This window comes from Corythoichthys intestinalis, chromosome 1 (assembly GCF_030265065.1).
Source record: "Corythoichthys intestinalis isolate RoL2023-P3 chromosome 1, ASM3026506v1, whole genome shotgun sequence".
Taxonomy (NCBI): domain Eukaryota; kingdom Metazoa; phylum Chordata; class Actinopteri; order Syngnathiformes; family Syngnathidae; genus Corythoichthys; species Corythoichthys intestinalis.
In genome coordinates, this window is record NC_080395.1 from 65,550,922 (window position 1) to 65,568,603 (window position 17,682).

Below are 17,682 nucleotides of genomic sequence, written 5' to 3' on the forward strand. Positions count from 1 at the left end.
TTTGGAAAGAAAAGTTAAGGTATTGTAACGATGACAAATAGTAACCCGTTAAGTTAGGTTGCAATTCTTTATTTTGGAAACTCGTCGAACAACACACGACTGCTGCCTCTAGCAGCCGACGCACACACACAGACACACCCGCAGCAACAACGACAGCACGTCTCTTGCTCTTCCGCACCTCCCTTACCTGTAAGTCATGCGCTGTATCATAACCCGATTCGTTAAAATATGGAATTTAAACTTGGAAAACTGTGTATTTCTTTATAAATATTTCAGTTTAATATGTGGGCACACGCGGCTTATAGGCAGGAGAGGCTTATGTATGTACAAAATGCTTTTTCCTTTAAAAATGTACTGGGTGAGGCTTGTAATCCGGGGCGCTCAATGATCCGGAATTTACGGTATGATGATCTTTAATATTATTTACAACAACTACTGTACTGCTGTGGCTGCTAGCTTGTTGCTAATCAGTACATGCAGATGGCAGAACTATGTCAACCCATTAATGCAAATGTTACAAGTTTTTTGTTCGTTTGTTTACAGGTGGAAAATGCCTTTAGGCAAGGGAAGATGAGTTGATGCACCTCACAACAACAATTTTTGTATGTTGATGGATCTATATCGAGACTATGTGCGTTCTACCCGGGGGCGGCCCAGAGGCTAGGGCTGGAGACGGTGGCTCGCCTTGAGCCGGACCGTCAGCTTGATCCCGAGATCCAACTACGAGCTTTTTACCTGCAGCAACTTTATTGTAGCTGGAATTACTAAGGACAGCAGGAGAACGCCCGTCCTGAGGCCGCCGAGGGTCTCCGTAATTTCGGGTGAAAATTTGGCGAAACTCCCTTAAACTCTGCTCTCTGATAATACATTCCTTGTGTGCTCCACCTTCGTTAATATTTTTCTAATAATTTTGTAAATTGTGATTTATTGACCTGTTTTGCACATGCACAAATCGTTTTAAATAAAAGAAATGAAATCATGTTATCTATGTTTTATTGCGATCAATATCTGCAATAAAAAAGAATGACATAATATTTTTGTTTACAGTATATGTGCATAGCTTGTTGTATTTCCTTGTCAGCCCTTCTGCATTTGGGAAATGTAATATTATTTGTAATTTCACCACATTTTGGTCACTCAATTGGCCGGCGTATAAATCTACACCTCAACTCAACACAGGCTGACAGGTTGTTATAATTTTGTCCATGAATGATCAACGAAGTGATAAGAACAATCATACAATCTTTTAGGTATATCCTTAGGTTTAAGTCACATCCTTAACTTCTTGTCTGCAGCTGGTTTCGTTTTATGGCGTATGACGAGATAGATCCACACTGGCGCTTTAAAACTGGAGTCTATGTTCAAAATATTCCACTTCAAACCATATATTTAGGCGCTCACAGGAGTTGACCAATAGCACAGAAAGTCTCGGAGTGTCATCTACATCGTGCTGAATCCGTTTTTGGAGTTTGATTTTCCAGTTTTAACTTTGTCACACACTGCTTTCTCCAACTGCAATTCATGTTGTTCTTTCTCAACCGGAAGTTCGGAGGAGAAGATATTTTCCAAGATGGCGCCGCCCATATTTGGCTCAGGAAACTTGTCTTTGCGTTCTGGGCCTGGGGTATACTAGTCCTTCTAAAAAAATTTGCATATTGTGATAAAGTGCATTATTTTCTGTAATTACTGATAAACATTAGACTTTCATATATTTTAGATTCATTACACAAAAGTGAAGTAGTTCAAGCCTTTTATTGTTCTAATATTGATGATTTTGGCAAAAAAGTCAAGAAAAACCAAAAATCTAAAAAAAATTAGCATATCATGAAAAGGTACTCTCAAGAAGCTACCAACCTAATCATTTGAATCAAGGAATTAACTCAAAACCCCTGCGAAAGATTCGTGAGGCTTTTAAAAACTCCCAGCCTGGTTCATTACTCAAAACTGCAATCATGGGCAAGTTATTAAGTTGCTTTCACATTTACCCTTGTTTCAAACTCAAAATATTGCATGTGAAAATATGATTGCAAATATGTTTTCTGACAGGTTGTGGAATAAAGAGATGCACAGTAAATTTATCATTATGGAACTACTATAGAACTATTATATTTTGTTTCCACTAGCTGTAGTCTCATTTGCTGTTTTAGCTTGTGTGTCTTTTATTGCAATCATTGTGTAATTTATAGTATACAAGATTGTTGGCAATACTGAAATGCTGCTGCTCAACGCCAACTGAATACACTGGAGTTTAGGCTTCTGTTTCAAACATCTTCTTTCTGCCATCCATCCCGGCTTTGTCCTCAATTTTCTTTCTCCAGTCACCAGTTTGTTTTTCCTGAGTGAGACATACGCAATCAATTAATCGTGCATGGAAACTTTTGTTTTGAAATATTATAGTTAGAGTGTATTAGAAAAGCTAGATGAGAAAAGATATTTCTATAACAGTGTGTTCTGTTTCTTGTGTCTGAAGTACTCACCTCATCCTTCACCTCCTTCTTGACCTGCTTCAGGTTTGCTCTCAGGTCCATGGACACTTTGTGCTTGGAACCCAGCAAAGCAGCCAGCATGGCATCAGCTGACATTCGCACTTTCCTCAAAGCCGGCTTTTTAAACTTTCCGTTAAGGTCCTGTACCTTTAACTTCAGGTCATTGATCTGATAACAATTGCTTATACGTGAGTGTTTTCTCTTTTTTTCAACACACTAATATGCAATATAGATGATTTTTTAATGCAATATTTCATTAGTAACTAGTGCTGTGGAATTAAAACATACAAAAGCTGTACCTCGTTTTCAGATGTCTTCACTTTCATATCCATGTCGTACCTTTCATCATCTACCAGATCAATCTGCTTGTGAAGTTTTCGACAGAGCTCCTGGTAGTATATCATACAGATGTTGGTGAATTAGAAAAATAAAATAGATTGGATAAATATCTTTGTTGACAGTCTGGTTTTATTATTCTCTTGCCTCTTCTTAAAAGCTATGCTTCTAAATCAGGGGTCCCCAAACTTTTTCCTGTGAGAGCCACATAACTTTTTCCTTCTCTGTTGAGGGGCCGGGTCAGTTTGTAACAGAAAAAGTGTGACGATTGCAGGAGTGCCTAAATGTAAAAATGTTATTGCTTTTCAGAATCACACAATCAAATAACCCTTTCTGGATTCTTCACGGAACAAAAGTAAATTAAAAAAATAATAATAATAATAATAATATATTATAATATAATAAAATATAATATAATAATAAATAATAATAACACTATTAATTAAATAGATAATAACCAAATAACCCTCTCTGGGTCTTCACAAAATAATAATAATATAATATATGATAATATGATAAAATATAATATCATAATAAATAATAATAACACTATTAATTAAATAGATAATAACCAAATAACCCTCTCTGGGTTCTTCACAGAAAAAAAGCCAGGAAATAAATAACACTATTAAGAATTTTTTTTTTTTTAAATGTTCAGGGGGCCGGACCAAATGTGGAGGCCCGCAGGCCGTAGTTTGGGGACCGCTGTTCTAACTATTGTATGGGTGGTTTCCACCCTTTTCCATGTGATTTAAATTTTGGATTTTTCCGCATCTCTAAATTATTAGCAGGATTGGCTGTATGTATATATAAATAAATATATATATATATATATATATATATATATATATATATATATATATATATATATATATATATATATATATATATATATATATATATATATACATAAATGGCAGAAATACAGACAAGTCTGAAAAAGCCGTTTCTGCTCTTGCACCGCTCTTTAAAATAAACTGCTGTATTTTAAGCCAAAAGAACTGTTGTTTGATAGAACAATACAGTATATTCGCGATAATATCTCGTTAAAATCATGGCGTCTTTAATTCTGCTCTGGCATGCTCTAACCTCCAGTTAGGGTTTTGCTTTTTTTTTTTTTTTTTAAAGTTTTTTTTAAATGCCCTCCTGTTCAAAATGTTTCTTTCTCCAGAAAATTGAGATTTTAAGCTTTCCAATGATGTATCACACATGCATATTGGACAATTTTGAAAGTTGGCCAAATTGGGGGTCTCAGAGCGGAACTTCTAGTCACCTGAGTGTTTTCCGCCATCCTACACACTGCATTTGATGAATACATAAAAATTTGAATGTAACAAGAACTGTACCTGTGCGTAATTGAGACAACGGCATCTATTGCTTAACCATGGTATTGCTAGCCATATGTGATTCTTCTGAGTGAGATCATACAAATGTACAGGACATTTACATACAAAAAACATAATTATTTTTAAGTGAATTAAAGCTGGAACAGTGGTTGACTTGTTAATGTGGCGCCTGACAGTTCTGAGTTTTCACGTTCTCCCCGTGTCTGTTTGGAATTTCCTCCCACATCTCCAGAACATGCAGTCGAGGTACACTGCTGGCCAAAGGTAATGGTGCCCCTGCAATTATGTCAGATAATGCTCAATTTCTCCCAGAAAATGATTGCAATTACAAATGCTTTGGTAGTAATATCTTCATTTATTTTGCTTGCAATGAAAAAACAAAAGAGAATGGGAAAAAAAATAAATCATTCTCAGTTTTCACAAAACTCAAAAAATGGTCTGGACAAAAGTATTGGCAGCCTTTGAAAAATCATGTGATGCTTCTGTAATTTGTGTAATTAACAGCACCTGTTACTCACCGGTGGCATATAACAGATGGTGGCAACAACTTAATCACACTTGCAGCCAGTTAAAATGGATTAAAGTTGACTCAACCTCTGTCCTGTGTCTTTGTGTGGACCACATTGAGCAATGAGGAAAGAAAGAAGACCAAAGAACTCTCTGAGGACTTGAGAAGGACATGGGCAATCTCAAGGCTACAAGTCCATCACCAAAGACCTGAATGTTCCTGTGTCTACCGTGCGCTATGTCATCAACAAGTGTAAAGCCCATGGCAATGTGGCTAACCTCTCTAGTAGTGGATGGAAAAGAAAAACTGACGAGAGGTTTCAACGAAAAATTGTGCGGATGGTGGATAAAGAACTTTGACTAACATCCAAAGAAGTTCCAGATGTCTTGTAGTCCAAGGGTACAATAGTGTCAACCCGTACTATCCATCGGCGTCTGAATGAAAAGGGACTCTATTGTATGATACCCAGGAAGACCCCACTTTTGACCCAAATGCATACAGTGGGGCAAATAAGTATTTAGTCAACCACCAATTGTGCAAGTTCTCCTACTTGAAAAGATTAGAGAGGCCTGTAATTGTCAACATGGGTAAACCTCAACCATGAGAGACAGAATGTGGAAAAAAATTGAAAATCACATTGTTTGATTTTTGAAGAATTTATTTCAAAATTAGAGTGGAAAATAAGTATTTGGTCACCGACAAACAAGCAAGGTTTCTGGCTGTCAAAGAGGTCTAACTTTTTCTAACAAGGTCTAACGAGGTCTAACGAGGCTCCACTCATTACCTGTATTAATGGCCCCTGTTTTCACTCATTATCGGTATAAAAGACACCTGTCCACAACTCAGTCAGTCACACTCTAAACTCCACTATGGCCAAGACCAAAGAGCTGTCGAAGGTCACCAGAGACAAAATTGTAGACCTGCACCAGGCTGGGAAGACTGAATCTGCAATAGGTAAAACGCTTGGTGAAAAGAAATCAACTGTGGGAGCAATAATTAGGAAATGGAAGACATACAAGACCACTGATAATCTCCCTCGATCTGGGGCTCCATGCAAGATCTCACCCCGTGGCGTCAAAATGATTACAAGAACGGTGAGCAAAAATCCCAGAACCACACGGGGGGACCTAGTGAATGACCTACAGAGAGCTGGGACCACAGTAACAAAGGCTACTATCAGTAACACAAAGCGCCGCCAGGGACTCAAACCCTGCACTGCCAGACGTGTTACCCTGCTGGAGAAAGTACACGTCCAGGCCCGTCTGCGTTTCGCTATAGACCCTACTCACGTGACGTCACAGCCACGCCCCCGCGCCATGATGTCCGCATACTCGCCATAGAAATGCATTAGCGCTTCGTAAATTCTTCCTATTATTGCACGTTTTACTGCTCGTCAACATTAATACTCAAAATGGTGAAGTCGTGTGTGGTGGTCGGTTGCAAAAACAGAGAAGATAGACGGAGAGACTTGAATTTTTACCGTATTCCGAGAGACACGAAGAGGAGGCCGCGATTGACTGCTGCAATTCGACGAGACAACTGGGCTCCAAACGACTACCACAGATTATGTAGTCGTCATTTTATATCTGGTAAGATGCATTTAATATATATTTAGAGGGTTTCGGGCTGACAACCACAATTAAGATCATTGCTAGGCTAATCGCCGACAACATACACGTATGTATGTAGTTAGTGCTATCGCTAAACCATATAAACATTAAAAGCCCTAGCTCCATTGACAAATGACATGAAATACATTAGACTTGACAGTGGATGTTAGCAAGAACAAAAGATTTTCAATTGAAAATTTCGTAACTCACCTTCCGAGCACAAGATTCCTGCCGAATTTTCGTGTACGAGGACGTGTTTCACCTAACCAGCAACGTAGCATTTATAAGCCTCCAAGCTCTTAAAGTTTTTCAAACTTTCGTGAGAATAGGCTGATTTTGTGTGGGTATCAGATGTCAGGCGAAGCCACCGGGTCGAAAAACATCGATTTAGGCATCAAATACGGATCTGGCGAATGGATAAACTGAAGCTTTTCCACGTAACGCCTTTTATGCAACGGATCCAATGAGTTTACAGCGTCAGATAACACCGGGGCTTCCATGAATTGCTCTATAACTTGCTCGACTAATAGAAAATAATGAGAATAGGTCTGAAAAAGAGGTACAATATGGCGGCCGGAAACAGCGACACGCCCATTTTGTGACGTAGGTGAGTAGGGTCTATAGAGCATTTGGATGATCCAGAAGAGGACTAGGAGAATGTGTTATGATCAGATGAAACCAAAATAAGAACTTTTTGGTAGAAACACAGGTTCTAGCTTTTGAAGGATAAAGAATACTGAATTGCATCCGAAGAGCACCATACCCAGTGTGAAGCATGGGGGTGAAAACATCATGCTTTGGGGCTGTTTTTCTGCGGAGGGACCAGGACGACTGATCTGTGTAAAGGAAAGAATGAATGGGGCCATGTATCGAGAGATTTTGAGTGAAAATCTCCTTCCATCAGCACGGGCATTGAAGATGAGACGTGGCTGGGTCTTTCAGCATGACAATGATCGCAAACACACAGCCAGGGCAACAAAGGAGTGGCTTCGTAAGAAGCATTTCAAGGTCCCGAAGTGGCCTAGCCAGTTTCCAGATCTCAACCCCATAGAAAATCTGTGGAGGGAGTTGAAAGTCCGTGTTGCCCAACGACAGCCCCAAAACATCATTGCTCTAGAGGAGATCTGCATGGAGGAATGGGCCAAAATACCAGCAACAGTGTGTGAAAAGCTTGTGAAGAGTTACAGAAAACGTTTGGCCTCCGTTATTGCCAACAAAGGGTACATAACAAAGTATTGAGATGAACTTTTTGTATTGACCAAATATTTATTTTCCACCGTGATTTGCAAATAAATTCTTTAAAAATCAAACAATGTGATTTTCTGTTTTTTTCCACATGCTATCTCTCATGGTGGAAGTTTACCCATGTTGACAATTGCAGGCCTCTCTAATATTTTCAAGTGGGAGAACTTGCACAACTAGTGGTTGACTAAATACTTATTTGCCCCAGTGTAAAAAAGCTGGGCTGGAGTTTGCCTAAACTTACCTGAGAAAGCCAAAAACGTTTTGGAAGAATGTTCTCTGGTCAGATGACACAAAAGTACAGCTTTTTGGGAGAAAGCAAGGGAAAAAAACAAGGCCTTCAAAAAAAAGAACACGGTCCCCACAGTCACGCACAGACTACCAACTAATTTTGCAGCATAACGTAGGACCCAGTGTGAGAAAGCTGGGTCTCCCTCAGAGGTCATGGGTCTTTCAGCAGGACAATGACCCAAAACACACTTCAAAAAGCACTAGAAAATGGTTTGAGAGAAAGCACTGGAGACTTCTAAAGTGGCAAGCAATGAGTCCAGACCTGAATCTCATAGAACACCTGTGGAGAGATCTGAAAATGGCAGTTTGGAGAAGGCACCCTTCAAATCTCAGAGACCTGGAGCAGTTGGCCAAAGAAGAACGGTCTAAAATTCCAGCAGAGCATTGTAAGAAACTCATTGATGGATACTGGAAACGGTTATTTCGTCTAAAGGTTCTACCAAGTATTAGGCTGAGGGTGCCAATACTTTTTTTCCGGCCCATTTTTGGAGTTTTGTGTAAAATGATGATTTTTTTTCTAAATCCATTCAAATCAATTCTCTTTATTGTTTTTTCATTGCAAGCAGGATAAATGAAGGTATTACTACCAAAGGATTTGTAATTGCAATCATTTTCTGGGAGAAATTGAGCATTATCTGACAGAATTGCAGGGTTGCCAGTACTTTTGACCAGCAGTGTAAATGGTGAGTGTATTAGATTTTTTTTCTATATGTGCCCTATGATTGGCTGGCAAACAGTTCACGGTACTCTGCCTCCCCCCCCATAGCTCGCTGGAATAGGCACTAGCACCCCTGTTTTCCTTGTGAAGAGAAGCGCTACGGAAGTAATGAATTAATAATGAAAGAACTTGTGTTGTTTAAGGGACGATATGTCAGTACAAAGGCAATACAGTGGTACCTCGACATACGATCGCTTCGACACCCGATCTTTTCGACATCCGACGTAAAATTTGACTCGCCATTTGTTTCTACATCCGACGACATGCTCCAAATACGACGACATGACAGCACCGCAAACGAACGCATGGCGGATTTTCATGTGTGAGAAATCAACACAGATTTTCAAAACGTTGGTACAGTTGGTCAAACAAGGGAAAAAGTGATGCTTACCTTTGAAATGAAAATGCAAATTATATAAAAATATGAGCGCTGGGGTGCGCATCCATGAGCTGGCGCAACAATACAGCTCCACGGTCCTCTTCCGACCACCGTTCGCCAGTCTTTCTAAGTTAAGGTGACAATGTTATTGTGGTAACGTCGCCAAGGAAATCGCCATCTTTGTCACGTTTTTATCATTTATTTAAGAACTTATTCAACACAAAACGTCCATTTCCCTCCACGGTTGACTGTGCTCTTGAGAAAAAGAAAGTATTATCTCTACCGCACTGACCTATCTCACTGTGACGTCAGCCCCGCGGTGCGTTCAGGTACAGCAAAAAGTGTCCGCCACATTAGAATCTGATTCGTTACATTATTTACAGGAATGATTATTAATTATTATTATTATTGTTATTATTATTATTATATTATTCCGATTTTTATTCATAATTTATTTGTTTTGCTATGTTTAATTGCCATTTTTAATAGTACCAGCAGTATTTATTAAGGATTTACTGTAGGTTTTTGGGCTGTGGAACGAATTAATGGACTTATAATGTATTCCTATGGGAAAATCCTGCTCGACATACGACCATTTCGACTTACAAACAAGGTCCTGGAACGAATTAACTTCGTATGTAGAGGTACCACTGTATATTTTTAGGTAGGCTACAGTCATAGGCACATGAAGCTTTTCTTGTTCTCATTGTGCTGGTAAAATGAACCTCAGGACTTCTTTGATTCACCTTCCATTTATTCTGTGTTTGTGAGTTGGATGGGAGTAACGTGCGGTTTACCTGCAACTCCTCCAAGCAGTCAGGGAGAGAGAGAGCAGGGCAGTTTTCCTCCATATATCTGTTCTTCTCTTCTTGGGCCTGTTCAACCGCCTCATCCAACATGGATTGACCAATCTGTAACAGCAAGCTCTACGGAGAAGGCAGTGCAAACAGTTTAGAACCATAAACAGATTTGGATTTTTACTGAATTTAAATTTTGTATGGAATAAACTTCAACACATGTTGTACACAATGCCTTATTGTGGTTTAGGACAGTAGTTACTACAGCAAAAAAGACAGCTAAAATCAAATGACTAAGAATCTGATTACGGTACTAATTTTGCATGACTATGACCGTTATTCATTTCAACCATTGTACACTACCTTGAGGTAATTCCTCCGACTTAATGTCATCTTTTTCCTTCATAGAGAATTACAGAAGATCCCTGTTAGTTTAGTGCATCAACAAGCTGGATGTTTAAGGGTTGAGATGAGGACTTACTCTGCCATCTTGACACCGTAGCCAATTCCTCTGTGGCATGCAGGAAGAAGGGAGATGAATCTGAGCACTGCCCTCTTTATAGTGTGGCTGTGGGGGGAGCAACATAGACCAGTTGTCTTCAGAAACTGTGGGTAGAATGTGGGATGTAAGACTTGACAGTGGCAGCTGAGCAACAAATGTTCCAGGAATGCCTCTCTGGAAGCATCATGAGACATTATGTCACTGTCTAATCTAAAAAATAGGTTTATATTTTTAACAAAAATATTCTTGTCATTTTTTGGGGGGGCTGAGATTCATCTCTTTCTGTTACCCATGTAGTTCCATTGCGGTTTAGAATAAAGTATTTTTCTAATCTAAATCCAGGATTTGAAGCCATTGATTAAGTCTGAGGCTGGGTGTTAAGAGCTTAAACTGTACTTGACATAATGTAATGCATAAAAATTGGCAATGTAAATTATTAGTTTTTCCCCCACCTCAGTAATGTGCACCTATAGTATAAACCGCAGTTCCTTTTATATGTTGATATTTAAGTATATATGGGGGAAAAAAATCCCAGCACCAGAATAAATCATGTTATATAGAAGAGGTCCTATCAAAGAATAAGAATATCGTTTCTTTTTTTTTTTTTCCCAAATCAGTCATTTAAGAAAGTAAAAATTATTTATTTTTTAGAATCATTGTCGTGAGTTGGTAGCATGTTCTGTCTCACAGTTCTGAGATCCAAGGGTCAATTCCAGGCTCTGCCCTTCCTGTGTAGACTTTGAATGTTCTCCCTGTGCCTGCGTGAGTTCCGGTGTGGAGTTTGCATGTTCTACATGTGCCTGCGTGGTTTCTCTGGGTACATGGGTTTCCTCACTATTCCCGTAAAACTATATGGTAAGCTGACTGAAACCTGAAAATTGCTAGGTGTGAGTGTATGGGCAAATGGTTGTTTGTCTCCTTGTGCCCTGCAATTGGCTGGCAACCTATTCTGGGTGTACTGTTAAGGCAGCGTAGGCGAAGCCGATGCGGACCAAAGTGCGACCACAAAACAGATGGAGCGTGAAGGGATTTTATTCAAACAAAGACAAGGTGTTGAGAGGCTGGTGGGTGTGATGAGGCAAGCAATGGCTGTGGCAGGTGGCTTCTTCAAAACAGGTTTTGAGAACTTGACTCCCCCAGTCAAGTTCTCAAAGTCTCCTGTTTTTTTGCCATGCGTTATCCTGCTGGCAAATAAAACAGAATTAATTAAATGATTTAGAAATGAACACTACAAAAATGAAGAAGGTTTAGTTGGCCAATGTACCACTGGTGACTGGCAGAATCATCTGCATCTGGCACCTGCTTAATGCCCAGGCCCCGCCTTAGAAGCTGTGGTGATTGCTGAGGCCCGTGCACTCCCATGTCTGCCGCTTCCAGCCTGCAAAGATTGAACGAATGTCAAGAGATAAAACAGGAAGTGTAACACAAAAGTAAAAGTAGAGCGGAGTCTAGGCAAGGACCGCCACATGTATCCAGCCAACTGCCTATAGTTAGCTGGATAGGCTTCAGCACTCCAGTGACCCTAGTGAGGATAAGCGGCACTGAATGAATGAATTCATGGTGTCACACACCTGAAACTGTTTCTTTCAACTTTCAAAGATCTCTCAGTGAGTAAGCGGCAAAATCTTAGGAAAGATTTGGCAGCTGTCCAAAGGGCATATTCCTGTTGACTCAGAGCATGGGTGTCAAACCAATTCCACAAAGGGCCAAGTGGGTGCTGGATTTTGTTCCAACCAATACCGCGCAAACAGTTTAACCAATTAATTTTCTGTTGAAACAAGCAGCATCTGACAAAGTTTAACTGATTACCCGTGTAAGAGATTCATTGGTTGGAAAGAAAACTTGCACCCACTTGGCCCTTTATGGAGTCAGTTTGACACCAGTGCTGTAGAGCACAGGTGTCAAACCAATTCCAGAAAGGGCCTAGTGGGTGCTGGATTTTGTTCCAACCGATAAGGCGCAGAGAGTTTAACCAATGAACTTCTTGCTGAAACAAGCAGCACCTGACAAAGTTTAACTGATTACACATGTAAAACATCTAATTGGTGAAAAGGTCTCCTCTTCATTGGTTGGAAAGCAAACCTGCACCCACTAGGCCTTTTCTGGAATCGGTTTGACACCTGTGCTGCAGAGGAATTTAAAGAGGGGCGCTGAAAGTCACTCACAGCAGGGGGTGCTGAGGATCGTTTTTAGTTTTCCCCATCCAAAAACAGCCGTTTCGGTCCAAATGTGTCATGCTTGCGTGTTTTCACCATACAAGGCGTGCACAATGGCAGTACGCTCGCATGCTGAATAGTTTATGTAATACTACTAGGCTACTACAAAGACAGCGTTCCATTTTACCTACAGTGTGTGTTGGAGTTTTTGTATTGGAAATAAAAGCGCCCGTATATTATAATGTAATTCCCTGCAGCTAGACGGCGCAATGGCACACAAACACATTTGATGTTAGGGCCTCTGCTCCTCCCTCCTGAGTCCTGGCCCACCTCTGGCAGGTGTGCGTGTTTTCATTCTGATTACAGAGTCGACATCAGACAGGTGGAGCGGCCACAGGTGATGGCGATGATAATCAGCCCTCTTTAAAAGCAGTGGACGCCGCCAACTCGTCGCCTGATAACCGTGTGTTTGCTAAGTCATTTGTATCTCACATTCTTTAATAATTACTCTGATCACCGGTTCACGACATTTTTTGCTCTCGTCCCAGGTCCTGTTTTTTGCGTGCCCCTTGTCGGATTTCATGCCTGCCTCTTTCCCGAGCTTCATCGCCTCATGCCCACTCAACTACTCCAATCAGGGAGTTCCGCTGCTTTTGTGTTGGACACAAATAAAGCATTTTGGTTCATTGCCACACCGTGCCTGTGTCTGCATAAGGATCCCGTCCATTCCGCGAATCCTAACATTTGAAAACTGAAAGGTCCAATAAGCTTTGGTTTGACGGCCCATTTTCACATACAGCACCTTATTCAGCGTGACCCAGTAGCAATCAAGGTGTCAGGTGGTGACCATGTTATTAAAAAAAAGAAAAAAAAATTTTTTCTACATACTGTACATATAGTTAATGCACAAAGTTAATAACACTATAGTTTCAAAATGTTTTATTTGTGTATTTATTTATTTTATTCATTCATTCATTTTCCACGCCACTTTATCACGGAGGGTCAAGGAGGTGCTGGAACCTATCCCAGCTAACTACGGGCAGTAGGCAGGGTACATCCTGAACTGGTTGCCAGCCAATCGCAGAGCACTTATTTATTTAAACACCACCAAAAAAAACAACAACAAAAAAACTACCAAAACACGTTTTTTCTCCCCAACACCAGGTGGTGCTGCAGCACCCTCATCACCCTACTTTCCACACCACTTATTCAAAGAATTAGAATATTGTTTTATTTTTATTTTTTTCTGTGATATTATTCAGTCATTTAAGAAATTGAAAACTCATATATTTTATAGACTATATTATTAAATATTTTAAGCCTTTGTTATAATTTACTGTGCCATGCCGATTAAGAAAATCCAAAATTAAGTGACTCAAAAATTAGCATATTGTTAAAACATTTAATGTAAAATCATGGTGTCACACACCTGATACGGTTTCCTTCAACTTTAAAAGGTCTCTCAGTTAATAGGACATACAATTAATGGTGAAGATTTGACAGCTATCCAGAAGCCAGCAATCAATACTCATCAAAATGAGGGTGAGTCCTAAAAGGTAACTGCTAAAGAAGCTAGTTCTTCAGAGTGGTGAATCCATGTATAACCAGAATGAGTGGACGCAAATGTGGTAGAAAAAGGTGCCCCAGTAACAGGGATAACCGCAGCCTCAATCGAAGAATTTGGGGAGCTTCACAAGGAATAAACTGATGATCACTGATCACACAGACAAATATTAAAGATTGGTTACAAACGTCACATTCCTCGTGCCAGGCCACTCTTGAACCAGCGACAACGTCATAAGCGTCTTACCTGGGTTAAAAAGAAAGACAACTGCACTGTTCCCCAATGTTCCAAAGTCCTCTTTTTGAATGAAAATAACATTTTTGTATTTCATTCAGAAAATAAGTGAACGATGGATGGAGAAGCACAGAATACGCGTTACTCAAAGTCCAGTGTGAAGTTGCCACAGTCATTGAGAGAGTGCAATGCTATATGGTTGTGTTGGTCCACTGTTTTCTGAAGTCCACATTCAAGGAGCCATGGATCAAGAAACTTTGGGAGACTTTATTTTTCCCTCTGCTGGCAAGCTCTATTGAGATGTGGATTTTATTTTTTTAGCAGGACGTGGCACCTGCCCACACTGCCAAAGTTATCTAGTAGGCTATAGTGACCATGGTGTTACTGTGCTTGATTGGTTGGCAAAGTTCCCTCACCCAAGGGCGTAGGTTTGTATCGGGACGGTAGTGACATAGCACTACCAACTTCTCAGGATGCTCAAATTGTTCCCACCAACTTTAAAGCAACCTTATTTGCTATACAATGAGTTCAGTTATATGGGTAATTTTGATTGTCTTCCCATATTTTGTAAGAATAGAATCGACCCTGGCATTATTAAGTGAAATATTTTATTATGTTCAGACTTACATTTTTCCTTTTTCACTTGCTGATGTTCCAGTCCATTTATTTCCCTTCAAACACACGTCTTGATTGGCTAATGACTTGACCACGCCACGCAGACACACACGCACACTCACACAGCCCCGACATATTAAAGTCAACAAGATGACGCCTCATCCGCCCCCTTCGAAGAGGAGGGATATTAGAAGCTTTCTTTAGCCAGTATCAGTCACTGTAAGTAATATAAAATGACATCAATGTTGTGGAGGTTGGAGAAACACCACACTGAATTAGCTGCAACTTGGTCCTCAGAGCCTTTGAGCGAGAGAGGTTTGATACATCCAGAATTGGTCAGTCCGAGGGAACATATAGGGAAAAATTCTTTAAGAAATTTGAAGTATTACATTAAACTAAAATGTATATTGTCTGACTATGAGAGAAAGCCACAGTGAACTCAGATAAAAGCTGCTAGGAGATAATGCGAACTCCACACAGATCACAGTAAAGCAAAGTATCAAACACAAAACATACTGACTCTGAAGTAGATGTATAATCCATAAATTGCACTTCGAAATTATTTTGTATTTAATTTAGATCATTTCTACTGTGTAAATTGTACAAACAGTCCTAATTGGTGATTTTTTCAATTACTGAAGGACCTTAATAGCGTGATACATCTGTTAAATGCAACTTATGCAAGTTGTAACTAACACAGAGAGGAGGGCAGATTAGTATGGCTGATGAAGGGCCTGAAAAAGTCTACCAGCAGCTGTCAGTTCTAAATTTAGGAGGCTTTATTCACTCTGTACACTCTGGTGCACATATTGCCCACACAAGAACAGAAGCACTCATGTAGTTCAGTATAAATTGAGAACTACATTTTGTCTAGACAAAGAACAACAGACTGTATCTTGTTGCACAAAAACAGAAAACAGTAACTTCGATTCACTGAGAAATGAAACTTTTTCAAAACCATTCAACCATTCATTCAAATCCAGAACCATGTTCTTTTTAAGGTCATCATCACCAGTGACTACATTTATCTATCATTTTTTATCTACAATATTAGAATACGGCACCACAGCTGCCCTAACTTTATTTGCATTGGTAATTACCAAAATGATATACATTTTATTTGTATTTATTTTAAAATATAATTGATTGCTGTTATCTCGGAATAATAATTTCTTAAGAAATAATTATTCGTGGATAACAGCTGGGAATAATTACCTGAATAAAATATTTTCGGCGCATGTTTGGATTGATTTGCGTTGATTGATTTCTGACTTCTCTGAGAAACCTGTTGAGTTTGGTCAAATTGAGATGAAAAGGTGAATGGCGTACCGCAAGCAACATGTCACTTTTGCTCATTAATATTAATGACATTAGCAATTGTTGCTAGGCGGGTCAACCTCCCGTTTGTCCCTAATAGTAAATGAGTGGAAATAGTGTACGAACTAGATGTTTACTGAGCTAAACCTACCAATTCTGTCAGAAAATTATGTCCCTGGTGGCAAATTCACTGGTAAAGATGTGGAAGAACATACAAATGTTCAGTTAAAGCGATGTCTTGAGTGTCGAGGGCTGTAAACGACGGGAAAAAAGCCGACCTGATCCAGAATTAGCTTTTTTATCGACACCTTTTTCTTGTGTGCATTGCCTTACCCCACTGACAACGGCATTCTCCTGTTTCAACAATATATCTTTTACCACCATATGCTGTGTCTTTCTTATATATTATATTTTCTGGTTGTCTTACGTCTCTGACCATTCTTGGGGGCAATTTACATTGCTATTTTTTTGTAGCGATCGCAAATGCTACTCAATGACAGCCAACGAAAACTTTTAATTTTTTTCATTAATAACAAATCTTAATTCTATAATTTATTTACACTTCCCCCTTACTAAAGTTGTTTTTTTTACAACAGAAAAGGTAACAGTGGCAGTCAGATACCATTTTAATTTTTTTCAGGTCATTCATTGTCAGACAGAAGCAGCAAAAAATACCGGTAAGTAAAAATATGAAAATGGCTTACCTCTTTGTCCTCTGTAGTACCATCGCCCCCAACAAAATGTTTACTGCATATTAAATGTGAATGGTTTCACCTTGCTGGCGTTAAACTGGTCTTTTGGAAGGCCGTCCAAATGATCCATTCTTCAAATTTTTTCCTCCGAGTTTTTGGTTTCGGGAAACGTATGAAGAAAACATCTTTCATATGTCGTAATGTCTAGAGTCGTTTCTACAAGTTCCATAGGAGCAGTGTTTGATTGACATGTTCTTTTTGGGAAGATTACTGGAGAAAACAAACAGAAATAATTTGGATTATATGCGCGGGCGTGCCTATAATGTCCCACCTCTGCGTTACGATGGCGACGTCACTGTCTAAAAATAGCATTCGTGCGGTACGCTATTGAGTAAGAAATACCTTATTTTCTTAAATTTGGAAACCATATTACAGTCCATATTACAATACTGACAAAAAGGGATCCAATTCATGTTTTTTTTATGTTTTGTTATTAATTTTATTATAATTTAGTAAAAATAATTTCTGATTACATTTAAATAATTGTCATTGTCATGACAAATTTGTGGAGTCACCTATTGTGGAAAAGCTGCATAGGGTGATGGTGAGAAGTAAACATGATGAGGAAAAGTGCACACTTTTGAAAGAAAATAACTAGGAACAAGTAAAAAAAAAAAAAAAAACAGGTATGAAAAAAGTTTTATTCTTAATTACTGTAATATACTGTTATTTTATGGGAGAGGCAGTGTTCCAAATTGAAATCGTCAATAACCTGTCTTGTAATGTTTGTTAACATAGTGCTTTATGACCCATTGCAATGTCTCTTTTATTACTGTTTCATTCACTATCCTTTCCCTTACCGGTACTTCAGATAATTGTTCCACGGTAT

At 39.2% G+C, this 17,682-nt stretch overlaps 1 protein-coding gene across 1 annotated transcript; it reads right to left on the reverse strand.

The window, feature by feature from the left end:
- Nucleotides 1-1,754: 1,754 nt before the first annotated feature.
- LOC130917966 (troponin I, fast skeletal muscle-like) lies at nt 1,755-10,115 on the reverse strand (the record flags this gene model as incomplete). Its single annotated transcript, XM_057839770.1, has 5 exons — nt 1,755-2,335; nt 2,478-2,654; nt 2,786-2,875; nt 9,714-9,842; nt 10,077-10,115. Coding segments are annotated over 5 exons (522 nt in total), but the record flags the coding sequence as incomplete, so codon positions are not given.
- Nucleotides 10,116-17,682: the final 7,567 nt, after the last annotated feature.